Source organism: Ursus americanus, chromosome 6 (assembly GCF_024610735.1).
Source record: "Ursus americanus isolate L20-20 chromosome 6, mUrsAme1.1.p, whole genome shotgun sequence".
NCBI lineage: Eukaryota > Metazoa > Chordata > Mammalia > Carnivora > Ursidae > Ursus > Ursus americanus.
Genome location: NC_142132.1, coordinates 40307089 through 40322873, shown reverse-complemented (window position 1 = coordinate 40322873; position 15785 = coordinate 40307089). Strand labels below are relative to the sequence as shown.

The 15785-nt window shown below is 49.7% G+C and overlaps 1 protein-coding gene across 1 annotated transcript in view; it reads right to left on the bottom strand.

The window, feature by feature from the left end:
- The window catches only part of FRMPD2 (FERM and PDZ domain containing 2), an 82126-nt gene that overhangs the window by 52437 nt on the left and 13904 nt on the right, over positions 1 to 15785 (bottom strand). Inside the window, exons 7-11 of the mRNA XM_087862953.1 lie at positions 15705 to 15776; positions 13431 to 13605; positions 10319 to 10469; positions 9528 to 9666; positions 3463 to 3615 (exon numbers count right to left, since the gene is read on the bottom strand). Of these exons, the coding sequence (XP_087719079.1) occupies positions 3463 to 3615; positions 9528 to 9666; positions 10319 to 10469; positions 13431 to 13605; positions 15705 to 15776 (690 nt within the window). The remainder of the gene's footprint in view (positions 1 to 3462; positions 3616 to 9527; positions 9667 to 10318; positions 10470 to 13430; positions 13606 to 15704; positions 15777 to 15785) is intronic.

Below are 15785 nucleotides of genomic sequence, written 5' to 3'. Positions count from 1 at the left end.
TGATTTCTGCTCAGGTCATGATCTCAGGGTCCTGAGATCAAGGCCCCATAGGGCTCTGCTCTGGGCACGGAGCCTGCTGAAGAGTTTCTGCCCCTCCCCCGCCTCTCTCTTAAAAAAAATAAAAAATAAAAAAATAAAATGGCAAAGCACCATTGTAAACATTTCTCATGCATTATGCTGTTTAATCTTCACAGCCATCACAACAGAGAGGTGTAGCTATCTTTATTCTTTTTTTTTTATTTTTTTTTTATTATGTTCAGTTAGCCATCATTAGTTTGTGATGTAGTGCTCAATGAGAAAGCAGAGGTACACTTAGGAGCCAGAAACAGAAGTGTAAGTCTGTTTCTGAGACCTCAGTCTCAGCAACTAAAATGCAGAGTTCCCATAATGGTTGGGAACATGGGTGAATATACATAAGATCCTCAGGGGCATTTCAATCTGTAAAAAAATAAATAATAATATCTCTTTCTCCATGCTCTACTAGGGAATCTTCTGGAGCACCTCTCCTGGTCATTCTGTATTGCGGTTGCTAATTGTCCTCTTAGAGGGCCACTTTATCTCCATGTGCTTACGGGCATCTCACTATTTTCTCCTCCCTACAGAGGCAGCCAGGTTTAGACTGGACCCAGACTCTCCTGGCTCCCAGCCTTTGCAGCATCCTTGCTGTATTGAAAACTGTTGGAACAAATGGACTGTTTTGTCAAGAGAGTCGTACCAACTCATACCCTTTGACCCTATAATTCCATTCCTGGGAATCTGTCCTAAGAAAGTGTACTGAAATAATCCAGACAAACCCTTCTCATAGTGACATTCGGTGCAGAGTAGCAGGCTTGGGTTGGGGAACCAGCTCCCAGAGATAAATATTTCCTAAAGTACCGCCTTCAAAAGGATCATTAGGTAGCCTTTAGAAAAGATATTTACAAAGCATTTGTAACTATCTGGGGCATGCATATGTTATGTGCTAAATGGGGTAAGACACAGGATATAACCAGTATGATTTCAACAGCTAAAAAAAAAAAAAAAAGGAATGTGTTTATAGTATATAGAAACTCTTTGTTTACGTGAAAAAAATGATTCCCTGGTTGAAGAAGTTTGGAAAACATTGAGTTAACCTTGAACAGGTTGTTCTGGGATTAATATGCTAATTTGGTTGTGAATCTTCCAGACAGAGTATGTTATCAGCGTTACCCACACTGGATTTCTGCCAAAGCTTCTTCCAGTGTGAGATGAGGAACTAGCAGAATCAGTCATCGGTGAACCGGAGGCCAAGAGGCCCCATCTGATAATGGAAGAGAGGAGCCCCGAGGAGCTGTAATTAAATAATCCAGTGTCTGTTTAGGGAGTGATTGAGCTCTGAGGATTCAGGGCCCTGACATTTACAACCTAGTAGGGAGGACAAGAAATGTATAGAAAGGACTGCAATGAAGAATGTCTTAGCAATATATAGCAACAATGTTTCAAATGTTCACAACCTGAGACCCTATAATTCCACTCATGAGATTCTATCCCTAAGGAATTAAGCACAAATGCAGCTAAAGGCTTAATGTAGCAAAAGCGTTAATCTCAGGATTGTTTAAAATAGTCCCATATTTAAAACAAAGTATGTGCCAAACAACAGAGTATTGAGAAAAAATTTAGGGTGCACCATGTGTTGATTTAAAATAAAGTTTCAAAATGTTGGTGAGATGGGGTTATAAAAATACACAAATCTGCATATATAATATAAACCCAATTTTAAATGTGTATGTGTATACACATGTGAATGCACAGAACAGAAAGAGGAATGAGTACAACAAAATATAATTGTGCTGTCTCCAGGGGGCAGAATTATGAGCGAATTGTTACTTTTATAATTACGGGGGGAAGATTTTGCTTAGCTAACACTCACCCAAACGAGGAGGGTCCTGATGTGCTATGGGGTCACAAAGCCCTCAGGGGTCTCACGCAGCAGGGGCGGTACACAGCCCTCGCATGCCCAACCAGCCAGCACGCGGACCTAAACCCCAGCGTTCCTTGAAACTGATAAGATGGCATGCAAATGAGGTCAAATCTCTTCGCTGTTTTCCATCAATGACTGAAACAAAGCCTTCCTGTATTTCTGCCTAGGAGACAGAGGATTCCTTCACAATCAATTTTCATCATTCAAGGAGGGACACAGAGAGCAGGACGAACAAAGCTGGAGCCTGGGGAGGGGCGAGCAGGTGGGCATTCTTGGTCCTACAGAGGCCTCCGCAGACCCGAGCCCTTGGCCTGCCTACTGGTTCTGTGGTTCAGCCGCCACCCTCCCTCAGATGCCTGCTGATGGCTTTGACGTGCCCGCTTGTCCCTCATCAAAGGAAGGCCGCTTTGTCTTGACAAGGAACATGCCCAAAGCCTGGATGGTAGAAAGCAGTGAGCTCCTTCCCACCGGGGATTCTCACATGAAGTGCTTATGGGTCTACATGTGCAAGGTCTTGCAGACAGGCTGCTCAGTGACCAAAAAGAAAAGGCCAGATCTTGCCTGGGCAGCTCTGCTTTCAAATGCCTATCTTTACTAAAGGCAAGCAACATGGACACGCTTCCTATCCATCTGGGGAGACTTGTACAGAGAAATGTACAAATCCGGAGCTTCTTTTGAAACTCCTCTTCAGCTCTAAAGGCCAGCCAGGTATCCTGAGGACCTGGGGAAGCCGAGCTGGGGTAGGGTGAGGGGGTTCCTCCCACATGCCCCCCCCCAGCTCCATCTGCACAGGCAAGAGCAGCCACTCCCTGACTCCTCGTTATTGTTCTCATCACACAGCACCCTGTGCCCGTCTCTAGGTACCTGTCTGTCCTCCCTGTGAGACTTGGGATTCCCTGGGGGCAAGGAGCACGTCTTTTCTGTCTCCATTCCACGCAGCGCCTGACCCACAACAAGTAAGTCGTGGAGTGTACAAAGGCTCTTCATCGTAGGTCCCGTGTGTGCCCACAGATATGGGGGACTCAAATGCCACTGCTTTTGCTTGAGGGCTGAAGAGAGTGTGCACCAGAGCTCTACCCATATGCATGCACCACACCATCTGTGCTGTGCTGAGGACGGTTGCCTGGAAGGCTGGAAACTTGAGGTCTTCCAGTGGCTTTGCTTTTGTTCCATACCCCAGTTTTGCACTTTAGTTGTCCCATGTGTCTCTGTGAGAGATGTGGTCTCCTCACTCATAGAAAAGTGACTGTGAGCTTTATGGTTAAAGAAAGGCCCTGCCCTATCCACCCAGCCCACTAAATCCTACCCATTTGGGGGGAATCATTCCCAAAGCACCTGCCTCCTGAAGCTTCTCCTTGCCCTGCAGAATGTTAGAGTTTCCTCCCTCCCAATGTCTCAAGTCCCTTGTTCATACCTCCATGTGGGTCTGAGCACATCCGGCCCCCCAGAGAAAGCTCCAGAGGAAAGGGCTGGCTGTATGCCCTTGAACACCAGAACCCCCTCCAGAGGTACAGAGGCCTCACCCTCAAGAACTCCAGCTCGGCATCCTCTCCCCAGAGCACAGGACTGAGACGGTGCATCTCTGAGACTTCAACTTGGACCCGGACAGCAGTCATCCTCTCAATCAGACTTGCTGGGATGTAGTCTTCAACCCGAAAATAGGCTTTACTCTCTATCTGCTGGAAAGATGCAGAAGAAAAGGGGCATAACCAAGATGCCTTCTATGGAACTCTGAGCACAACAGAAGCCTGTCTGCAATCCAAACCCCAGGTAGGGCCCCAGGCCAAGGACCCTCCCTTGAAGTGCCACCTAGGGTAGCATTTTCTGCTGAATTAGAAGTTGGCCTAATTCAAATGACATGAATAGAAGGGAGAGAAGAAAGGAGCCACCTGTCTTTAAGACCCTTCTGTACACCAGGTGGTCCTCAGAACACATCAGCTCCTTCGATCCCACAGTAATCCTACAAGGGTGATATTATTAGTGCCACTGGCAAGATGAACAAAACGAACAAGGGAGGAAGGCATTCAACAGGGCCAAGATCACGCCACTTAGTGACAGAAACAAGATTCCGTCACCCAAAGTCCTCACACTCTCCATGATGCCAAGCCACTTCCCAAAAGGCACAGCAAAACCCTGGCCCTAAAACTTTGTTTCTTTTATTCATTTAGCATTTATGTGTTGAAGTCTCAGAGATGCACCATCTCCGTCCTGTGCTGTGGACTCGGAATCCTCAGCTGAGAGCTAGCCTACACCAGTTCTGGGCTCAGCTCAGAGACACAAACAGAAAGAAACTGACGAGCAACCTGCTCCCTAAAGCAAGCCTTCGGGATGCTATTAACATGGCCCAGATCCGGAGCACTGACAGCAGCAAGTGCTGGTGAGAGGTGGAGGCACAGGAACTCTCCTCTGAAGCCAGTGGGAACGCAAAACGGCCCGGCCGCTTTGGAAGACAATGCATCTTCCAAACATAGTCCTACCATATGATTCGGGAATCATGCTTCTTGCTATTTTCCCAAAGGAGTTGAAAACTTATGTCCACACAGAAGCCTGCACGTGGGTGTTTATAGCAACTTCATTCATAATTGCCAAAACTTGGAAACAAAAGATGTCCTTCAGGAGGTGAATGGATAAATCAAGTGCGGGACATCCAGACAACAGAACATTATTCGGCACTAAAAGGAAACAAACCACCAAGTCATGAAAAGACAAAAGACATGAGGGAAACTTGAACACCTATCAAGTGAAAGAAGTCAATCTGAAAAGACCACGGACTATATGATTCCAACCACATGGCATTCTAGAAAAGGCAAAACTATGGAGAGGTAAAAAGATCAGTAATTGCCAGGGGATGGTTGGGGAGTGGGGTGGAGAAGAAGGAACACATATATGGAGCATAGAAGATTTTTAGGGCAGTGAAACAACTGTATGAAACTCTACTAATGAATATATGTCATTAGAAATTTGTTCAGACCCATAGAATGTACAACACCAAAAGGGAACGTGAATGTAAATGATGAATTCTGGGGGACAGTGATGTGTCGATGTAGGTCCATCAGCTGGAATCCATGAACGGTTTTGATGGGGGGGCATTGATGATGGGCCAGTCCATGCATGTGTGGGGGCAAAGGAGTACATGAGATATCTCCATATCTTCCGCTCAATTTCACTGTGAACCTGAAAGTACTAAGGACCTTTGACCCAGCTAGGACTATGACCAAGAGAAGAAGTCAATATGGACCTAAAAAAGCCCTAACATAAAAAAGCCCCGAACATTGATTTCTATGTCATTCATACAAAAGGAAGACGGGAAGCAACGGGAACAATAATAGCAGTATTACCCCTTCCATGGCCCTTCCAGGTGCCGCCCAACCGTGAGGGGATGGGGAGGGGAGCAAAGGTCCCCCCCGATGTGGCGTGCCACATAACCATCCTGAATGGTCATTAAGAAGGTCACGGGAAGACATCTGCCATCAAGGGGGAAAGCACAATGCAACTCGGACGTGGCACGGTCTGCACCGGTATGAAGTCCCCGCAGGTCATCAAAGGCTACAAGGGAACGCACCCGAGGAAAGCTGTTCTGCCGCAATGAAGTGATTAAGGAGATTTATTTTTATACCAAAATGTCTTTGTCTCCCTTTTTAAAATGCAAATGTAATCATGTCACTTCCCTGCTTAGAATTCTTCAGTGGCTCCCAGTCTTTCACTGCAGTGGTTTCCAAATTAATTTTGTCCCCAGCACCAGAACCATTTATCAAACAAAACAGAAGTCCCTTCGGAGGGTACAGGACGTTCGTCCCCCAGCCCCCCCAAGCCTCCCGGCCGTTTCAGCTAAAGCCGCAGTGACAGAGCAGGAGCCCTCCCCTCAGGCCCCCTCAGTGACACAGACACAGGGACAGGCCCTCCTGTCTGAGTCTCCCCGACACCCTCTGATGGGCCCACCCCAACGCCAGGCACACAGCGAAGCAAGGCCCTGGAAGTGAGTCCCGGCTGGGCTCTCACTAGCTTCCCCAGCCTCACAGAGTGCCATCTTTCTCAGTCACGGGTGGAAATGACACGGGCTTTGCAGGGTTGACGGAGGGCTTGGAGGATACCGAGGACGGAGCAGGCCCTCCATACATGAGGACTGAGGGAGTGGGGGCCCAAAAGAGTGGGTGTGTGTCATCTGTCGCCTTTACACATGCAAGGGAAAAGGAAAAGGTGTGCCTTTGGGGGCACACGGGGACAGCAGAGAGCGTCTTGGGACTGCTCTGGGGCGCCGCAGTGAGAGAGGTCGAGGTTCCACAGGGGCTGGGGAAGGAGCTGGAGGTGGAGGGTGGCTGATCGTAAGTACGAGCACCGTGCCAGGCGGCGGTAACGCTGGGAAGAAAAACGCAGCAGGCTGAGGGCGTGAAGAGGACCTTGGAAGACTCTGGACGTGGCAGTAGCTTCTGTACCGGGAGGAGAGCAAAATGGTTCTGGTATAGTCTAAATACGGTTTTTCAAACGGCAGCTTGTAACACATTAGTGAGCTAATGATTGATAGCTCATACCCAGCATTTTAAAAACGAACTTGAACAGACGAGGCAATCCCAGGGCACAGCACATAAAGAAAGGGTGCATCTTATTTCCTAAACTTTCGCTTCGATTCTGTTCCACGTACATGTGCGTGTGGGTTGGGTTATCATGTCTATTTGTTGTTGTTTTGTCAGGGGTCATGGCACAGAACACTTGAAAGCCACTGTTCTCGAGAACCATTTTAGCGTTTGAGTTTGTCCTTGCTCTTACACCCAGTTACTGAGGCGAAGCAGGCAAGCTGGGACGAAGGTCACACACCCTTGCGCTCCCCACGCCGTGCTGTGTGAGGACAAAGACCACAGTTCTCTGCGCGGCGTCCACACTGGGTGGTGGCTGGAGCTTCTCCTTCTCAGACTCCAGGTGTGTTCGTTGGCAGGGCTGTCATAACAAATACCACAGGCTGGGTGCCTTAAATGATGGCAATTTATTCTCTCACAGTTCTGGAAGCTAGAAATCCAAGATCAAGGTGTCGGCAGGGTTGGTTTCTTCTGAAGCCTCTCACCTTGGCTCAGAGATGGCCGTCTTCTCCCTGTGTTTCCATATGGTCTCTCCCCTGTGCTCCTGCATCGTGGTGTCTCTCTGTGTGTCCTAATCTCTTCTTATAAGGACTCCAGTCAGATTGGAGTAAGACCCAACCAGAAAGCGTCATTTTGACATAACCACCTCTTTAAAGACCCCATCTCCAAATACAGTCATATTCTGAATACTAGGGGTTAGAGCTTCAACATACAAATTTTGAAGGAACAGAACATACTTCAGCCCATAACGTGAGGTCAGACCAAATGACCCCAGCAGACTCAGAACTTCAGCCAAACACAGCTCCTTTGGTCACCAAAGAGGTAGCATGGCTGACCACTAAGTGCTCACTGGTGGTAGACATATTTTTAGCCACGTGCAGCCACTCCCTCTCTTTCCGGAAATGGAAGCCATCTCTCCTCCCTCTCAGTCCATGCCTTTGCATAGTGTGAACTCTACCCTGGTTCTCAGGGTTGCCATGTAACTCAAGTCTAACAAATCAGAGCATGACATCTCCTGCCACAGTGACTGGCTTGAGTGGACACATGACCTTATCAGAACCAATGAGAGAGAACTGCAGGATTTCCACGGTATTACTGAGAGACGGGGAGACAGAGAAAGAGGGAGAGAAAGGAAGCCCCTCCCTTTGGTGCAAGGTTGCAACTTGGAGGGTAGACTCTAGAAGCCGCTGAACACAGACCTGTGGAGGAAAGCACAGCCCAGAGACGCAGGAAGCCCGAGGCCTGCTGATGTCCTTTGAGTCCCTACGCCCAGCAAGCCCTAGGCATGGTTAGGCCCCCAGCCCTGGAGGCTAAAAGGAGAGAAGAAGGAGCTACCAGGTACGCCGTAAAAGGACTAGAGAAGCCTGTCAAAAGGGTAGGGAGGACCTGGTCTTGCAAGATAATACATTACACGTTTTATTCAAGCCAATCTGAGCTTGATTTTCTGTCACTTGCTAACAGGACAGCACTGAATCATCACTTATCCTGGCCAAGAGGTGGGAAGGAGATGTCAAAAAGCACCCAAGGGTGGAGGGGGGGTTCTTCTACTTATAGAGAGGCCAGGAAGTTGTGGAGGGTGGGTAAGGTGGGGATGACGGTGCAGAGGCTGCTGGAAAAGCATGCAAAGGCCCAGGGGTATAGGGATTGGACCTCGTACTTTTCTTCCTTTTGAGCAACGGATTCCTCCTTCACACAGTCCTCAGGTCCTCTCTTGAGTGTATCTTCTCCAAGTTAAACACTTCCTAGAAGCACCCAGCTTTTCTCACATGACAATGGCAATACCCACCAAGATCAAGCCCAGTGGGCTGGTGGGGAGCCCACCTTCCTCGCTCTTCCCTCTCCACCTTCACTGATGCGGACTCCGCATTGGGATGGCATGTCACACCGCTGGGTCACATGACTCAGTTTCAGTTGAGGTCTGTTGCAAAGCCCCTTTCCCCTCATCTGGAACATGGGTGGGGGATTTGGGAACCCAGAGCAAAGTTGCCCGGCTCTCTGTCATAGCTCACCTGGCTGCTCTCTCTTTCCTGCCTGCTGTCCCCATTTTGAATCTTAAATAAGTAAGTGAATGTATTAATATCATCCTTCCCAACTTTGATGTATCTGCAAATTAAATAACCAGTAACCTCTACAAAGTCCCCGAGGACAGTAACACAGGACTATCGCAGGCAAATTCAATCAAAGAAACTTACATGTGGTTCTGCTGCAGGGACAAGGGCTTGGTCAAAAAGATTAGAGACTTTGAGAGGCAGTGTGTCCAGCAGAATCGGCACTGGCCTTGGAGTCAGACACACCTAGGCTCAAATTTAGACTTTACCATTCTCCAGCCACATGAGTCTCAGATTGTTCTTCCCCAACATGAGAGTAATAGCAATGCTGCTGTGAGGACTGAGTGAGTTAACAACTATGGAAAATGTCTAGGTCAACAGTAAGTACAGTGTGATCTCTTAATAAAGGTTGTCTATTACTGGTGGTAATGATGATGATAATGATGGGAACTCAATAAATTACTAAATTATTGTTTTCAGGAGAACCCTTAGATTAGAACTACATTACAATGTATACACTTGACTTGCTCATCTTTGTATCCCCCAGAGCCTAGTGAAGAGCACTCAATGAAAGCTTTTTGGATGTGTGGATGGGTGGACGGGTGGACGGATGGATGGATGGATGGATGGATAGATGGATGGATGGATGGATGGATAGATGGATGGATGGATGGATGGATGGATGGATGGTTAGATGGATAGGTGGCTGGGTGGTTGGACATACAGGTGGATGGGTGGATGAATGGGTGGATGGATGGGTGGATACATGGGTGGGTGGAGGGACATATAGGTAGGTACATTGATGGATGGGTGGATGGATAGATGAATGGATACCATTTACCTCAATCTTAGTGATAGACGCTGAAAACACTTCTCAAAGTCTCAGTCTCCATATTTCTAATAGTTCCCCCCTTTCCCATAACTGCTTCTCCAATGACCCCACCATGGGACCCAGGTTTCCACCCCTACCTCCTCGGGGTAATTGCCAAACTCAGCCTGCAAGGCAAGGACCGCCAGTTGCAGCAGTGTCTCATCATTGCAGTAGAGCTTCTCCTCCAGGATGTCTTTCCGAAGCTGCAGATAAAATTGATGCCTTGTCTGGCTGTGCCTGGGAGAGAGATGCAGGAATAAAGGCCACTGGAATGCTGGGGGGGAAGGAGAACACTAAAACCAGAGGGTTTTCACAGTCTGGGAAGCAGGGAAAGACAAAAGATAGGATACAAGCCAACAGAACCCAGAACGCAAAGTCAGTAAGACCAGTGTGGTCTCCTTTGTCCACATCGTGCCTCCTGCCCCGAGTTGAGGACTACTCTGTGCCTGGCACTTGACACAACGCCCATAGAGATGCTTGTTGCTGCGGTTCAAGTGAGAAAACTGATATTCGGATGATGTTTTTAGTAAGCAAAGGAATAAAGAGGCAATGACCCAACTCCACAGTCATACATTAATCTTTCCTCCAACCCTGAACGCTGGGCTGCTGAGGGAGGGTCATGCTGGGGACAAGGGAGAAGTTTGACTTTGGGTGGACCATGTCTGAAACAAAAGGGCAACTTCGTTTTGACCGGGGCCCAAACACTGACTTCCCCCCTTTTTTGTTTAATATTGGAATCTAATCAACGTGATCAACCACAAGGACTGTTGTTCTTTACACGTAATTTACAATTCGCCAAGCACTTGCTACCCATTATCTCTAACTCTGACGTCAGCCAGCACATCCACAGGTCCCTGCAGGAACGAATGAAGATTTTTGGAGCACTCACTGCAGTTGTGCACAGCAGCTGGCAAAGAACTTTATCCTCAGGAAGAGTGTGAAGGTGTCCGAGGAGGTCTTCTTCTGGGGCTGCTCACTCCAGCCTTCAGGGGCTATCTTGCATAACCTGGTTTCGTGGTCCAAGAAAAAGAACTCTTTCCCTGAAATGAAAGTAGAGAGGGAAAAACAGTCAGGCGAGCACCACCCATTCAGACCCACAGCCCTGAGCTCTGCCCAGAAGGGTCAGACAGGAGACCTCTAAGGGCGGGAGAGAGCAGGAAGCAAGTCCTCCGGACACCTGTCACCACAGGACCTTTGCTGGGTCTGCGAGAGGCCAGGAGTCAGAGACAAGGAGGAGAGAGTCAAGGAAGAGGAACTCGGCACCAAGAGGAGAAACGTGATCATTTATTTCAGAGAAGGTATCACTTCATAGCAGCCTTTCAGCTACTGCCCTATGCAGATGGGTGAAAAACAGAGGAATGAGTATTCATTCCAGTCCTGCCGTGGGCCAGGCCCTCTGTCTCAACTGGACTAACCCCAAGCTTCCCCAGCCATTGGCACGATACGGACTGAATGCTTTTATCTCCCGAAAGTTCTTACCCCTAATGTAACGGTGGTAAGGTGGAGCCTCTGGAAGGTAGCTAGGTTTATCGTGGGACCCCCATGATGGGATTCGTGTAGTAAGAGGAAGAGACCAGGGCTCACTCTCTCTGCCATGTAAGGACCCCATGAGAAGGTAGCCATCTGGGAGCCAGGAGCCAAACCCCAAACCTGACCATTGCTCCAACCCTGATCTTGGACTTCCCAGGCTCCAGAACTGTGAGATATAAAGATCTATGGTTTAACCCTCCTAGTCTGCAGTATTTTACTTGAGCAGCCCCAGTAAACCGAGACAGGGCATGAGCGAAGTCACCTTTGCCTTCTGACCTGAATGTGGCCGGCCTAGAAACTCCCATCCAAGCTCAGGACTTCTGCTCCTACGGAGTCTGTCCTCCAGCAGCTCTGCGAGGGAGGCTGAATCAGCCCCAGCCCCTCAGGCACTGCTTCTGTCCCTCTGTTCTCCTCAAGGTGAAGCCTGACAGCCCTCCCCACTCCTTCTGGGACCCCTGCGGGTCTGCCCCAGCCCTGCCCCGCCCTGCCCCACACCCTCCTCCATGCTTCCCCCTCTCAGCCCAGAGGCCACACGATAGCAGGTCGCCTGGGCACAGAAGTTGTGCCAAGCTTTGGAAAGCAGATCTGTTAAGTGGATAACCAACCTTTTCTCTCAAAAGCTGTGCATGCTGGGGAAAGGAAGGGAGGTGTCCAGAGAAGTTCAAATAGCATTCACCATGCTGCGCCCAGACCTTCGTCCCCTCTGCTCTCAGCCCTTGGTGCTGAGTCTGATTCCCCACACCAACTCACCCTTCCCTTAGGGCCACTTCTCTCCAAGCCATACGCAGGTCTCCATTATAGTTTGGCTAGAAAACCCTCCCAAGTGGGTTTATTTCCAAACCCCAGACTGGTGACTTTTGAATGATTTACCCAGGACGCCCCAGGGAAGCAGCTCTAGAATGTCCACAGGGAGGGGTCTGGGAGGCACCTGACTGGGAGGAAGCAATCCGGGATAAGTGCAAGGCTGGACTCAGAGCAAGCGCACTGGGTGCCTGTCCGTTGCATGTTACATATCAATAAAAATACAATGTTTCCTAAAGATTCTTCTATTCACACTTTACAAAAGATCAAGCAAAGGTCAGGACATCACATCAAAGCATATAGCAGTTGTTCAGTTTTATTTAGGAGAGGGCTCTTCCTGAGGTCTGCGGAGAGCTGTGGGGAGAGGACACCCCCCCCCATGGCACACTGAATAACGCCGCACAAGCTCCCGAGCTCCTCCCATCGGGGCTGGGAGAATAGAAGAACGCTGAGATGTCGACTCCTAAGCAAGACGGATGGCACAGCCGGACTTGAACCTGACAGCGCAAATGATCCCAAGCCCGCCTCTTTCCCATTTTCCCACGCAGTGGTTAAAGAGCTTCACCAACCGCAAAGGTATATTTGCGTAGATGGAAATAGGAGCCCCTTAATGGAAGGGCAGAGATGGGAGGAAGGGAAGAAGGCTTTCCTTCAGGGTCTTCATAATGGATTCTTAACTTACGCTCCTGGGTGGGGTGCCCATTTCCCATCAGTCCTGTATGACTAGATGGAAATTTTTTTTAAATTTTTTATTGTGGTCAAATACACATAATAACAAATTTACCATCTTAACCACAGTTAAATGTACGCTCAGTACTATTAAGTATATTCACACGGTTGTGCAGCCGTCACCACCGTCCAGCTCCAGCATCTTCGGGGCGTGGAACTGCAGCTCTAAGCCCATCAAACCATATCGCCCAGTCCGCCTCCGCTCAGCCCCTGGCAACCACCATTCTGCTTTTTGTCTCTACGACTTGGACTATTCTAGGTACTCACACAGGTGGAGTCACACAATATTTGTCTTTTTGCAACTGTTTTACTTCACTTGGCATGACATCCTCCAGGTGCCTCCATGTTGTAGCATATGTCAGAATTTCCTTCCTTTTTAAGGTGGGCTAACATTCCATTGTATGTAGACACCACATTTTGCTTACACATTCCTCTGTCAATGGACATGTGGGTTGCCTCCCCATTTTAGCTACTGGGAACAAGGTTCCTACAAACATGGGTGTAAAAATCTCTCTTGAGGACCCTGCTTTCGATTATCTGGGGCACGTGTACAAAAGTGGAATTGCCAGATCACGTGATAAATCTATTTCTCGCTTTTTGAGGAACCACCATTCTGTTTTCCACAGTGGCTGTACCATTTCGTATTCCCACCCACACGGAAATGCTTTCAACCGTCACTTATCTGACCTCAGTGCTTTAAGATTGGTCAGCCCGACCCAGCACGTTACAGAACCCACACTATCTTTCACACCCTCTTTCGTTATAGTCTTCTGAGCTTCCTTGACGCTTTGCAATGAGCCCTGGAAGCAGTCCCCGTGCTAACCGATGTCTAGACATGCAAGGTGACGCTTCCCAGCCTCAAGCCATTTTTTTTTTTTTGAAGGAACGGTGCCCAGGTACCCGGAGATCTGGGTTACATGGGCTGCCCAGGAGCCACTTACCTTTCACGTAAGCCAAGCCAAAGTAGGCGAGCTCCGCAAGGTTGACAAAGGACACGACAGCACCGAAGACGGCTCCCGCTGTAGACATCATGTCACATTTCACCTCCAGACGCTGCCCGCTCAACAGCACCACACAGAGGTCCCTGAGAGCCAAGTAGGATTTCCCTTTTTTGGTCTGAAAACAACAGATAGTATCAGTTGTAACAATAACCACAAGACATGGAGTCTTTGCTGTGGGCTGGCTACCGTGCTGAGTATTTTATACACGTCGTCTCACGTAATGACAAACAACCCTAAGAAATAAGTACGTTAGGGTTCCCATACGGCAGAGGAGAGATGGGTTTCAGAGATAGTAAGGAACTTGTTTAGCAGTAAGGGACAGTAAGGATAGCAAGGGACTGTGCCAGAGTTGGTAAGAGGCAGAGCGGGGCTCAAATGCACGCTCCCTGCCAGGCTCCACAGGGACCGTGAAGGCTGGGAGCGGGTCTAGATGCCTCCCCTTTGTTGAAATCCCAGCTGTCCCATGGGCTCCACTTCCTGGGAGGGCTTAGGCTGCTCAGGGCCCTCATCGCTGGATCAGATGTCCCAGGGGTGTCAAATCTGTCCCTCTGGGGACCCTGAATCTGTCCCTCTGGGGACAGCCCAGCAGAGAGACTAGGGGTGGTGGGTATGGATCCAGTGAAAAGGCAGAGGCTACGGGGAGTGCTCTGAATCCAGACATGGGTCAGCAGGGCCACATCCGAAGATGAGCAGCAGTCTGCTTTCTCGCTTCACCCTGCTCAGATTAATTCCAGATTCATCTGCCACCACACCCCACCCTGACCACAGTCGCCACTGCTCAGCCACCCAGAATGCCCCATCATTCTGCCACCGTGTGGGCTTGTCGGCCTGTGTCCTTGCACACAATGCCCTCTGCCCAGAATACTCTTCCTTTCCTTTCCCATACAGCAAGTTCCTATCAGTCTTTCAGGTCTGACTCAAAACCCTTGCCTGTGTCCTGGAGGGTAGAGCTGCCCACTCCCTACCTTGTGCTCAGAGCCCTGGCCTCCCTAAGGACATAGGCTGAGTATCCCCTGTGTCCCCCAGATCTCCCCCCAGAAAGTCCTCATTAGAGGACAGTCATGGATGGACACTGGCATGTGTGACTTGATGGCCACACCTTATCTCTCATGGCACCCAGGGGCAGCCCCACACTCCAGGGGCCAGTAGAGACCTGAGGACCCTGTGGGAGAGGTTTCCCCTATGATTCTGGGCAGGGCTGATCACACAGTATACTCTGAGACACCCTGGTACAGGGGCTGGGAGAGAGGTGGGGGGGGGGCACCGCATGTGCTCTGAAGGGCCCTCTGCTTGGGTGTAATGCTCTGCAAGTGCCCTCTTGAAATTCTTAATAACTGTGTCCTTGAACATGTGTTTTCTACGTGAGGTCTCAAGGGACAATGGAGCTGCTCATGAGCTTCCGTGTCCCCACCTGCCAGGACGGGTTCTGGCTGCTAATGCCCACTCATGGTGCTCCAGCCCCCTCAACCTGTCCCTCCCACTCACCCTTTCTACTCTCCACCCAGGGGAGCCTATCATTCCCTTCCTCTGCAGGGGGCTGGCTCAGGAAGGGTCCGAGAAGCGCACACTACCTCCCCCAAGACATCTTGGAGCAGGGCATGGCGGTGGCTTGTCCCCACTCTGGGCTGGTATCACCAAAGCTCTTTCAGTGGGTCTTAGCAGGGACAAGCCTCTCACCCATCTCCAGTCCAGGTACCAAATGTCTCTCCATACAGATGTTGAACCTCTCTGGGATCCACAGTCTTCCTGGGACTGGGACAGCAGGGCTAGGGGAAGGAAGACTGACTTTTCCACCTCAGAAACTAGACAAATGCAAATATGCTAGAATGTAAGCTCCACGTGGAAAGGACTCTATTTTGTTCACATGAACGATCTGGGGTCTGGAGTAGTGCCTGGCACCTGCTAGATGCTTAAACAATATTTCCTGACTCGTTAAGGGGACCAAGTTGAGCTGAGTCTGGAAAGACAAGGGAGCTGAACCAGAAGTAGCAGAGGGCTCCTGTTCAAGGAGAAGAGGAAGTGTTGAAGGACAGGAAGCAGGAGTGTGACTCGGCGGAGGGCTCTGGCAGGAATCTGGAGGAGCGAGTGAGCACCCCCCAGGGCCCTCCCAGCCTGAGACCCCAGTCAGAGGTCAATCAGCCTCCAGGCCTGCCCAGTAGGGTGGTTCCCTCAGCACCCCCTGCCCCTGCCCAGTTAACCCAGCAGTTAAGTTACCACAATTGAGCCGGGCAGATGCAAAGTCACCGGGGCCTCTCCAGCCAGCGAGACGAACTCTGGTCTAGAGAACTGGGAAAA